A 12755-nucleotide genomic window follows, 5' to 3' on the forward strand; every position below is an offset into this window, starting at 1 on the left:
AGCCTTCAAAAATGAGATAACGAGAGTCCAGAGACAGTATATTCCTGTTAGGGTGAAAGGAAAGGCTATTTGGTGTAGAGAATGCTGGATGATTCGCGAAATTGAGGTTTTGTTTAAGAAAAAGAAGAAAGCACATGCCAGGAATAGATAGGAGAGATCGAGTGAATCCTTAGACAAGTATAATGGCAGTTGGAGTAGACTTAAGAGGGAAATCAGGAGGGCAAAAAGAGGACATGAGATAGCTTTGGCAAATAGGCTTAAGGAGAATCCAAAGGGTTTTCATAAATACATTAAGGGTAACTAGGGAGAGAATGGAGCCCCTCAAAGACAGCAAGCAGCCTGTCTGTGGAGCCACAGGAGATGGGGGAGATACTAAATGAGTATTTTGCATTAGTGTTTACTGTGGAGAAGGACTTGGAAGATATAGAATGTAGGGGAGTAGATGGTGACGTCTTGAAAGATGTCCATATCACAGAGGAGAAGCTGCTGGATGTCTTGAAATGCATAAGTGGATAAATGCCCAGGACCTGACCAGGTATACCCTAGAACTCTGTGGGAAGCTAGTGAAATAATTGCTGGGTCCCTTGCTGAGATATTTGTACCATCAATTGTCACAGTTGAGATGCCAGAAAACTGGAGGTTGGCTAACGTAGTGCCACTATTTAAGAAAGGTAGTAAGGAAAAGTCAAGGAACTATAGACTTGAGCCTGACATCGGTGGTGGGCAAATTGTTGGAGGAAGTACTGAGGGACATGCATTTACATGCATTTGGAAAGGCAAGGACTGATCAGGGATAGTCAGCATGGCATTGTGTCTGGGAAACCATGTCTCACGAACTTGATTGAGTTATTTGAAGAAGTAACAAAGAGGATTGATGAGCGCAGAGCAGTAGACATGATCTATATAGACTTCAGTAAGGCGTTCGACAAGTTTCGTCTTGGGAGACTGGTTAGCAAGGCTAGATTACCTGGAAGGAAAACTAGCCATTTGGACATAGAACTAGCTCGAAGGAAGAAGACAGAGTGTGGTGGGAGAGGGTTGTTTTTCAGACTGGAGGCCTGTGACCAGTGGTGTGCCACAAGGGTTGGTGCTGGGTCCTCTCCTTTTCGTCATTTATATAAATGATTTGGATATGAACATAGGAGGTATAGTTAATAAGTTTGCAGATACCTCCAATTTTGATGTTGTAGTGAACAGCGAAGAAGGTTCCCTCAGAGTACAATGGCATCTTGGATCAGATGGGCCAATGGGCTGAGGAGTGGCTGATAAATGCGAGGTGCTGCAATTTGGAAAAGCAAATCCGAGCAGGACTTATACACTTAATGGTAAAGTCCTAGGGAGTGTTGCTAAACAAGGAGACCTTGGAGACCAGATTCATAGTTCCTTGAAAGTAGAGTCGCAGGTAGATAAGATAGCGAAGAGGGCATTTGATATGCTTTCCTTTATTGATTAGAGCATTTGAGTATAGGAGTTGGGAGGTCATGTTGCAGCTGTACATTTTGGAATATTGCGTGCAGTTCTGGTTTCCTTCCTATGGATGTTATGAAACTTGAAAGGGTTCAGAAAAGATTTACAAAGATGTTTAAAAATGTGTTGCTGGAAAAGCGCAGCAGGTCAGGCAGCATCAAAGGAGAAGGAGAATCGACGTTTCGGGCATAAGCCCTTCTTCAGGCCTTCCGTGCTGTATATCTCTATGACTCTAGGTTAATCAGAAATGTATTATGAGGTTATGGTGAGGCTGATGCTTGTCAACTATCAACATTAGTGGACAGTATGTGCAGGCAAATGTTGGCCAAGGAGAGTTCTGTGAGATATTGGGGACTAATATCTAAGGTGGAGGCCCAGAGAATCAGGTGGTGAGCTGGAGTCACCAGATCCCCAATATGACTTTCATGGCAGAACTTGTAGCCATCTATCATCTTTCCAGTTCATGAAAGAATAGGAAACTGTACATAATTGAGGTGGGTTAGTTACCATTCAGATATTAATGCCTACAGATCAGCTTTTCACTGCTCATCAGCGAGATTGTTAACCCATCATTTTTCTGATTTCACTATTTTCCTAAATGATTAACCATTGCCCACTTTGTTCGGGGCAGGGAAAATCCAGACCATGAGATGTATAGCACAGAAACAGACCCTTCAGTCCAACTCATCCATGCTGACTGATATCCTAACCTAATCTAGTCCCATTTGCCAGCACTTGGCCCATATCCCTCTAAACCCATCCTATTCATATACCCAATCAGATGCCTTTTAAATGTTGTAATTGTACCAGCCTCTACCACTTTCTCTGGCAGCTCATTCCATATACGCACCACCTTCTGTGTGAAAAAATTGCCCCTTAGATCCCTTTTATATCTTTCCTGTCTCACCCTAAGCCTATGCCCTGTATTTCTGGATTCCCGCACCCCAGGGAAAAGACTTTGTCTATTTAACCTCTCCATGCCCTGACAATTTTATAAACCTCTAAGGTCACCCCTCAGTTTCTGATGCTCCAGGAAAAACAGCCCCAGGTTATTCAGCCTCTCCCTCTAGCTCAAATCCTCCAACCCTGCCAACATCCTTGTTACCGTTTCTAAACCCTTCCAAGTTTCACAACATCCTTCCGATAGGAGGGAGACCAGAATTACACACACTGTTCCAGAAATGGCCTAAACAATGTCCTGTACAGCCACAGCATGACTTCCCAGCTCCTGTACTCAATGCTTGACCAATAAAGCAAAGCATACCAAATGCCGTCTTCACTATCTTATCTACCTGCGACTCTACTTTCAAGGAACTATAAACCTGCCTTCCAAGGTCTCTTTATTCAGCAACACTCCTTTACCATTAAGTGTATAAGTCCTGCTCTGATTTGCCTTTCCAAAATGCAGCATCTCACATGTCGCTAAATTAAGCTCCTTCTGCCACTCTTCAGCACATTGGCACATCTGATCACACTCTGAGGTGACCTTCTTTGCTGTCCACTACACCTCCAACTTTGGTGTCATCTGCAAACTTACCAACCACATCCAAATCATTTGTATAAATGACAAAAAGCAGTGGACCCAGCATTGATCCTTGTGGCATACCATTGATCACAGGTCTCCAATCTGAAAGGCAACCCTCCACCACCACCTTCTACCTTTGAGCCAGTTCTGTATCCAAATGGCTAGTTTTCCTGTATTCCATGAGATCTAACTTTACTAAACAGTCTTCCATGAGGAACCTTGTTGAATGTCTTACTGAAGTCCACATAGATCATGTCCATCGCTCTGCCTTCTTCAGGAAACTCAATCAGGTTCATGTCTGTTTCTGTTCACACATTGTGCCTTAATCCTAAGTTGCTAACAGATCCGAAGAACTTACAAGATTCTTGGCTTCTGATTTTATAAATTATTAGTTCAAACCTTGCAATACTAAAATAAATTCTGATCTAATAAAACTGTTCAGATCCTAGCGGTAAGTTAGTTCAGTTGGCTGGATGACAGATTTGTAATGCAGAGTAACGCCAATACTGCAGGTTCAACATCCTTAGGAGCTGAGGTTACCATGAAGGTCCCACCTCTCAATCTTGCCTCTCATCTGGGTTGTGACAACCTTCAGGTTAAACCACCACCAACCATCTCTTTCCAATGACCCTGTGGTCCTCTGGCACTGTGGCAACTTTACCTTTCTTTCTTTCTTTATTCAGATACTCCAAGGTAAAATCAATACTGTATAATTAAAAAATAAATTAAGCACTTTTCAAGATATGTGATACCTCTCTTTTCTCATTGCCCTTGTTCGTGCTATGACTCTTGGTGACTCTTGGTGAAGAGGGAAGTGATTTACATAAATAACAAATAACTGAGACAAAAATCAGTCTTTGAAGGTGGAGTAGTGGAACATGTTGAATCTACCACATGGAACTTAATTGATCCTATTATCTTTTAGGGACTACCATGAAATTTGATAGCAGTAATGGAAGATTAATTAATCTCTAATTCCTATGGTTTAGCTCTCTTGATTTCAAGCCGGTAACATAATTAATGTGATGTAACGGCTATTGTTAAAAGAGCTGAATAGATGTAAACTAGCAAGATGGTACTGCAAATCAGATTAAACGTTACATTGATAAGATTAAAGTATTTGTAAATTCGTTATAAATGAGCTGGTTGCTCAGAAAACCAGAAGTTGGCAAAAATGGGATTATTGACTCATTAGTTATGTGAGGATGGGGGGTGGTGCCAGTGTAGCTGCGGAAGATGGACTGTTCCACATATCCTATGAAGAGGCAGGCATAGCTGGGGCCCATGCGGGTGCCCATGGCTACTCCTTTGGTTTGGAGGAAGTGGGGGGATTGGAAAGAGAAGTTGTTCAGAGTGAGGACCAGTTCAGTCAGTTGAAGGAGGGGGTCGGCAGGAAAGGAAGAAGCGGAGGGCTTTGAGGCCTTCGTGATGGGAGATGGATGTGTATAGGGACTGGATGTCCATGGTGAAGATAAGGTATTGGGGGCCAGGGAAGTGAAAATCATGGAGGTGGAGGGCGTGGGTGGTGTCCCAAACGTAGGTAGGGAGTTCTTGGACTAAGGGGGACAGGACCGTGTCAAGGTATGCAGAGATGAGTTCGGTGGGGCAGGAGCAGGCTGAGACAATGGGTCGGCCGGGGCAGTCAGGTTGTGGGAAGATGAGGTTGGAGGCGGTGGACGGGAGATCCCCTGAGGTGATGAGCTTATGGATGGTCTGGGAGATGATGGTTTGGTAGTGGGAGTTGGGGTCATGGCAAAGGGGTAGTAGGAGGAGGTGTCCGCGAGCTGGCATTTAGCCTCAGCAATGTAAAGATCGGTGCACCAAACTACCACCGCACCTCCCTTGTCTGCTGGTTTGATAGTGAGGTTGGGTTTGGAGCGGAGGGAGTGGACGTTGCGAGGGTGAGAGGTTGGAGTGGGTAAGAGGGGTGGACAGGTTGAGGCGGTTAATGTTGCGGCGGCAGTTGGTTATGAAGAGATCGAGGGCGGGTAAGAGGCAAGTACGGGGTGTCCAGGTGGATGGGGTGTGTTGGATGAAGGAGAAGGGGTCATTAGAGGGTGGGCGACAATCCTGATTGAAGAAGTAGGCACGGAGGCGAAGGCGGCGGAAGAATTGTTCGATGTCTCGCCGCGTGTTGAACTCGTTAATCCGGGAGCATAGGGGGATGAAGGCCTCTGCTGAGGACTGATCTTTCCCCCTCAGAGAAGGGGAGGTCTGGAGGGATGATGAAAATACGGCAGGGCTGGGAGCTTGGACCTGGTGTGGTGATGGAGATCGGCGCAGGGGCGGAGACATGTGACATGGTCGTTGTGCAGGTGAATGACATCACTGGGGGCGGAAGTGGATGTGGCGACAGCAACTCCAGGGGCGGAAGAGGCTGCGGCGATGACAGAAACGGTGTTCTTCCCAGTGGCTGTGGAGTCCGCAAATCTGTCGGCAATGGTCTTCCGGGCAATCGTGGAGGCGGTTGTCTGGGCAGCGATCGCGGAGGCTGCATGGTCGGTGGGGCGGAAGTGATGTCATGGTTCACGGCTGCGACGGTTGCTGCAGTGGCCGTGTGGTTAATGGCTTCCTCATTTCCCCACCCCCTACCTTATCTCAGTCCCAACCCTCGGACTCAGCATCGCCTTCTTGACCTGCAATCATCTTCCCGACCTCTCCGCCCCCACCCCCTCTCCGGCCTATCACCCTCACCTTAACCTCCTTCCACCTATCGCATTCCCAACACCCCTCCCCCAAGTCCCTCCTCCCTACCTTTTATCTTAGCCTGCTTGGCACATCCTCCTCATTCCTGAAGAATGGCTTATGCCCAAAATGTCGATTCTCCTGCTTCTTGGATGCTGCCTGACCTGCTGCGCTTTTCCAGCAACACATTTTTCAGCTTTGATCTCCAGCATCTGCTGTCCTCACTTTCTCCTAGTTAAGTGCAGTAGTGAGGAAGAGCTCCACTATTAAAGCTATAATCTGCAGATGAGACATTAAATCGAGGTCCTTATCTGTCTTCTCAGGTGGATGTAAAAGACACTATGGCATTATTCAAAGAGCAGTTTTTTCCAGTTTACAGATCAATTTTTGCACTGCAACCAACACCTTAAAAAACAGCCTGGTTGTTTATCTGATTCTGTTATGAGAACTTACTTTGTTCGAATTGGCTTTTTCTACGTTACAACAATGTCTGTACCTCTGAAGGACTTCACTATCTATTAACTATTTGGAATATCCTGAGGTTATTAAAATTGCAATATAACTGCAAGTTTTCTTTCTGATGGTGCTGCAAGTGGTGAAGAGAGCAGATGATATGTTGGTCATCATAGAGAGAGAATTCAAGTACAGGAACAGGGATGTCTTGCTGTACATGTACAAGGCATCGGTGAGACCATACTTGGAATATTGTGTGCGGTTTTGGTCGTCTTGTTGGAGGAAGGATATTCTAGCTACAGAGTGAGTGTAACAAAGATTTACCAGACTGATTCTCGGGTGGAATGACTGTGTATGGAAAGAGATTGGATTGGTTAGGGCTATATTGAAATTTTTAAGAATGAAAGGGAATCTTCTAGAAACCTTAAAACACTTAACAAGGGTAGACAGGTTAAACTCAGGAAGCATGTCCCTGATGCCTGGGAAGTCTAGAACTAGGGTCACAGTCTAGGGATATGAGATCAGCCATTTAGGGCTCAGATGAGAAATTTCTTCACTCAGTGGTGAGCCTATGGAATTCTGATGTACAGAAAGCAGTTGAGACCAAAACATTGGAAGTTTTCAAGAAGAAGTTAGATATAGTTCGTAAGACTAAAGAGATCAAAGGGTATGGGGTAAAGCAGGAATGAGGTACAGAGTTGGATGATTAGCTTTGATCATGTTGAATGCTAAGGCAAACTTGAACAGCTGAATGGCCTATTCCTGTTCCTATTTTCCCATTGCCAATTTTTGCGGTAGGACTCATTTTCAAAACTGTAGGGCTGTATTTTGATTAGATTAGATTAGATTACTTACAGTGTGGAAACAGGCCCTTCGGCCCAACAAGTCCACACCGACCCGCCGAAGCGCAACCCACCCATACCCCTACATTTACCCCTTTAACCTAACACTACGGGCAATTTAGCATGGCCAATTCACCTGACCCGCATATTTTTGGATTGTGGGAGGAAACCGGAGCACCCGGAGGAAACCCACGCAGACACGGGGAGAACGTGCAAACTCCACACAGTCAGTCGCCTGAGTCGGGAATTGAACCCGGGTCTCTGGCGCTGTGAGGCAGCAGTGCTAACCACTGTGCCACCGTGCCCCCCTCTACCAGTATGTTTGAAAGTAAAAGACTTGTGAAAAAAACAACACATGTCTTCTCACCACAACCTAACTAACCACCCAACTTGCTGAATTTATTTGGTAAACATTGGAGGCATTTGGCAGTCGGCTCACCTTTGGACTTCCAAGGCCTTTTAAGTAACCAATGAATGGCCACTTAGGGGCTTCATCTGACTGGCACCACTGTTTTACTCATAGGCAAAGCTGGTGATGAGTCTTGTGCCTATCAGAGGTTCCCCAAGATAAAACTATCCATCCCCAGACCCATCTGTTTCCATTCCAGCCCCCAACAGCCTCACAAATGTCGTGACCCTGGTGAAATCTTCCTGACTTACCTTTCTGTGTGGTTCAAATAATAATCTCCAATTTGAGACAGTCTGTAGTCTCAGCAGTGGCAGTAACTACCTGATGTTGCTAGAACTACAGAGCTATTGGCCATCCTGGCTGTGAAGGGTGGAAATCCCAGCTCTAGCCTAATATCAGCATGTTAGCCATTAAGTGACAGCAGAGCAGCCATTCGTCCTCTGGGCATGCATCCTGCTGTCATTTTAGTCAAATGGGCAGGACCACGTGGCACCCTGTAAAGTTTGATCCTTAAATTTAATTAGCAGGAAATTGGCTTTAAAGGACCATTTTCTTAAGATGATTAAATGATTGCTATGCAAAGAGTGATGTGATCTCTTCAGTGTTAGTTTTTGTCATCCACAGAATGCCAATTGAGCATCTTTCTGTGTGACTGCTAGCAACTATGTAGGAACAAGAAGCAATAGTAGGTAATTTGGCTGTTGGAGCCTCCTCAGCCATCGAATCACATCATGGCTAATCCTTTATCTCAGTGCCAAATTCCCACCTTCCCCACATACTCCTTGATATTTGTAAAATGTTGAAATTTATCTCTCTTTCATGAATATATTCAGTGGTTTGGGCTCCACAGCCATCTGTAATCGAGAATTTCACAGGTTCACCATCTTTGATTGAAGAAACGTTTCCTCATCTTAGTCCTAAATGGTCCACCATGCATCCTGAGTCTGTACCCCTGGTTCTAGACCCTCTAACTAGGAACAATATCCTCCCTGCATCTCGTCTCCCCAGCCCTGTTCGAAATTTAAAAATTTCAATTAGATCCTCTCTTGTCCTTCTAAACTCCAGTGAATACAGACCCAGTGGAACCAATCTCTCCCCATAGGACAATTCTGCCATCCCTGATATCAGCCTCGTGAACATTTGCTGTACTCCCTCGCTAGCAAGCATATCCTTTTTAAGTAAGGAGACCAGAACTGCACACAGTACACTAGTTGTAGTCTCACCGATGCCCTATATAATTGCAATAAGACACCTCTACTTCTGAACTCAAATCCCCTTACCATGAAGGTCATTATACCATATGCCTTCATAATTGCTTGCTGCACCTGACTGTCCACTTTCATTGACTGATGTACAAGGACATCAGATTCCTTTGTACATCCAGACTTCCCAATATATATATCATTTAATAATACAATTCCTTTCTGTTTTTCACATTAAAGTGTATAACTTCACATTTTGCCACATTGTACTGCATCACACACGTGTTTTCCCACTTAATTTATCTAAAACATCTTGAAATGTCATTGCATCCTCCGCAATTCTCATTCCTGCCCACTTTAGTCTTATCATCAAACTTGGAAATACTGCATTTGGTTCCCTCATCAAGGTAACTTATGCTTATTGTGAATAGCTGGGGCTCAAGCACAGATTCTTGTGGTACCCTACTATTCACTCCCTACCACTTGGAAAAAAGACTCATTTATTCCCACTCCCTGTTCCCTGTCTGTCAGCCAATTATTGATCCATTCTAACATACTAACCTCTATCCCATGTGCTTAACATTGCTCACAAAACTCTTACTTGGGACCTTATCAAAAGCCTTCATTAAATGCAAATACACCACATTCACTAGTTCTCCCTTATCTTGTCTACTTATGGTATTCAGTTGCAATACCATAATATTTTATATTTAATATTACAATTGCATAAGTGGTGTTATATTTGAAATATTTTCCAAGCAAGTTTACTTCTTAGAATAATTGTACATGTTACCATGAGGTCCAGAATTGGTTAGCATTTCATGTTAACTTACAATTTATTTTTCGTTTTTAGGGTTACAGCAAGCATATTCCTAAAGTTGAGGTGGTTGTCAGGTTTGCGTTTCAGACTTCGATCACCGTGTTGTCTATTGCATGTCCCTGTTCCCTGGGATTGGCTACTCCTACAGCTGTGATGGTGGGTACAGGGATTGGTGCCCAAAATGGCATTCTGATCAAGGGAGGTGAACCACTTGAGTTGGCACACAAGGTTAGTGGCGATGAAGAGATTTAGTAAGGAAAGCTGCATCATAACAAGTAACATGTTTATCAATACGATCTGATCACATTGGTTACAGTGGATTAGAATATTGCCACAGCCAATCCAAAGATCATTCATTGTATTGAAGGGTTTGAGGGTGGGGAGGGTGGTAATGTTCTGGGCAATAGACAAAGAGAAACAGAGTAAGATTAATTGGACAGCTTTTTTACAGAGTTAGCTTAGCCTTTTCTGTATTACTGTAGGATTCTACATTATTTTTAATTAAATTTTCTTTCTCTAGGAAAGTAAAAGCAACTATATGTTTTCTAAAAGTAAATGGATGAGGGTAGCCCTTTTCTAATAATCTATTGATTTGTATGAGTCAAGGCAAATTTTTCAGTTATTGGAGGCAGTAAGCTCTGGAAGCTCTGTGTGCTTGCAGCAAATTACACCAGAATGTGATCACTAAAACTGACTTATTTTTCTTTTTCGTAGCACTGAGGTTTTACTTAACACCAACCTCTTAACCATCTTAGCTTGCGAACCCAACACGAGTATTTTAGTAATTAACCAAAAGTTTAATTCATAGAGTATTTTCACCAAAATAAAAATATGTGTAAATTTGTTATCTTTTTTAGCAGCTCTCATATTTTTGGTGTTTTCAGTAGCCATAAGAGCAATTGATTCAGCATTTGTAGTTGATTGGGCTATTTGTGTTTACAAAGTAAAATACATATTTCAGTATCTAATCTGCTTAAGTTAAAACCAAAAGAACTGGGGATGCTATAAATCAGAAAGAAAATCAGAAATTGCTGGAAAAGCTCAGCAGCTCTGACAGCATCTGTGAAGAGAAATCAGAGTTAATGTTTCGGGTCCAGCAACCCTTCCTTAGACCTGAGCTTTACTGGCCACTTCTGTTTTTGTTTCTACTTAAGTTAAACTTTGCTACACTTTGACAATTGATGTTTTTTTTTCTTAAAAGAATGGTAACCTTTATTTGATTACTTTGATTATTTCATTGTAGTAATAAATGTTTTTGTGTACGTAAGTTAGCTCGCTGAGCTTGAAGATTTATTTTTCAGATGTTTTGTCACCATACTAGGTAACATCATCAGTGAGAGTCTCTGGTGAAGCACTGGTGGTATGTCCCAGCTCTCTATTTATAGGTCTTGGTTTCTTCAGGTGGGTGATGTCATTTCTGGTTCTTGTTTTCAAGGGAAGGTAGATAGGGTCTTAAATCAATGTGTTTATTGATGGAGTTCTGCTTAGGATGCCATGCCTCTAAGAATTCTCGTGTCTGTCTTTGTTTCACTTGTCCTAAGATATGTGTGTTGTCCTAATCAAAGTGGTGTTCTCCTTTGTCTGTATGTATGGAAACTAGTGATAGTGGGTTGGGTCTTTTGGTGGCCAGTTGGTGTTCATGTATCCTGATCGCAAGTTTTCTGCTAGTTTGTCTGTTGTAGTGTTTTTTTATATAGTTCTTGCATGGTATCTTGTAAATGATGTTAGTTTTGCTCGTAGTATCTAATGGATCCTTTAGGTTCATTAGTCGCTGTTTAAGTGTGTTAGTAGTTTTGTGGGCAACTATGATGCCAAGGGATCTGAATAGTCTGGCAGTCATTTCTGTTATGTCTTTGTAAGGTAATGTGGCTAAAGCTTTGGTTGCAGTGTATCTGCTTGTTTGGGTTTGTTTCTGAGGAATTGGTGGTTTGTTTATTGGGTACCCGTTTTTCTTAAATGTTGTATAGATTTTTTTCTTCTGCTTTTGTAGTTCTTGGGTGCTGAAGTGTGATGTAGCTCGTTGAAATAATGTCTTAATGCAGCTCTGTTTGTGGGTGTTGGGATGATTACTTCTGAAGTTAAGTATTTGGTCCATGTGTGTTTTTCTTTTGTTTGAAGCTCTCTGTTAACTGTATGTCCAATTGTCACGTCTAGGAATGGGACTCTGTTGTCATTCTCCTCCTCTTTTGAAATGTTATGCTGTTGACACAACACAACTAAAAACATTAGCCACATTACCTTATAGAAAAGACATATCAGAAATGACTTCCAGAATACTTCGACCCCTTGGCATCATGGTTGCCCACAAACCTACCAACACACTTAAACAGTGACTAATGAATCTAAAGGATCCATTAGATATCACCAGCAAGATTAACATCATTTACAAGATACCATGCAAGAACTGTAAAAAAAATACATCAGACAAACTAGCAGGAAACTTGCCACCAGAATACGTGAACACCAAAAGACTCAACCCACTATCACTAGTTTCCATACATACAGTCAAAGAAGACACGCGCATCCTAAGACAGGTGAAACAAAGACAGACACGAGAATTCTTAGAGGCATGGCACTCTTAGCAGAACTCCATCAATAAACACATTGATTTAGACCCTATCTATCTTTCCTTGAAGAAAAGAACCAGAAATTACATCACTCACCTTAAGAAACCAAGACCTATAAATAGAGAGGCGGGACATTTCACCAGAGACTCTCACTGATGATGTTGCTAGGGTCGGAGGATCTGAGCTAGAGGGAAAGGCCGAACAGACTGAGGCTGTTTTCCCTGGATCGTCGGAGGCTGAGGGGTGACCTTATAGAGATTTACAAAATTGAGGGGCTTGGATAGGATAAATAGGCAAAGTCTTTTCCCTAGGGTCAGGGAGTCCAGAACTAGAAGGCATAGGTTTAGGGTGAGAGGGGAAAGATATAAAAGAGACCTTAAGGGCAACTTTTTCACACAGAGGGTTGGCATAGACGGGTTGGACTGAAGGGTCTCTTTCCATGCTGTATGACTCTATGGCTCTGTTACCTCGTATGGTGTCGAAACATCTTAAAAACAAACATTCAAGCTCAGCAAGCTAACTTACATACTTATCATCAACCTGAGCTACACATCTTCTCAAATATCACAATTACTTTTGTGTCTCTAGATCAAAGTTGTTATGTTTGACAAGACTGGAACGATTACACATGGCGTTCCAAAGGTAATGAGAGTTCTAATCCTGGTAGATGTAGCTGTATTGCCGTTGAAGAAATTGCTTGCAATTGTTGGCACTGCAGAAGCTAGCAGTGAGCATCCCCTTGGAAATGCTGTGGCCAAATACTGCAAAGAAGTAAGTCATTGATA

The 12755-nt window shown here is 42.9% G+C and overlaps 1 protein-coding gene across 2 annotated transcripts in view; it reads left to right on the forward strand.

The window, feature by feature from the left end:
• atp7b (ATPase copper transporting beta) overlaps window positions 1-12755 on the forward strand; it is a 102080-nt gene that overhangs the window by 62494 nt on the left and 26831 nt on the right. For both annotated transcript variants that reach the window (XM_043692153.2, XM_087988301.1), the window contains exons 13-14: window positions 9437-9631; window positions 12559-12741. In XM_043692153.2, coding sequence (XP_043548088.2) covers window positions 9437-9631; window positions 12559-12741 — 378 coding nt within the window. The remainder of the gene's footprint in view (window positions 1-9436; window positions 9632-12558; window positions 12742-12755) is intronic.

Source organism: Chiloscyllium plagiosum, unplaced genomic scaffold, assembly GCF_037043375.1.
Source record: "Chiloscyllium plagiosum isolate Xiang-an unplaced genomic scaffold, Cpla_swu_hap1 HiC_scaffold_6, whole genome shotgun sequence".
NCBI lineage: Eukaryota > Metazoa > Chordata > Chondrichthyes > Orectolobiformes > Hemiscylliidae > Chiloscyllium > Chiloscyllium plagiosum.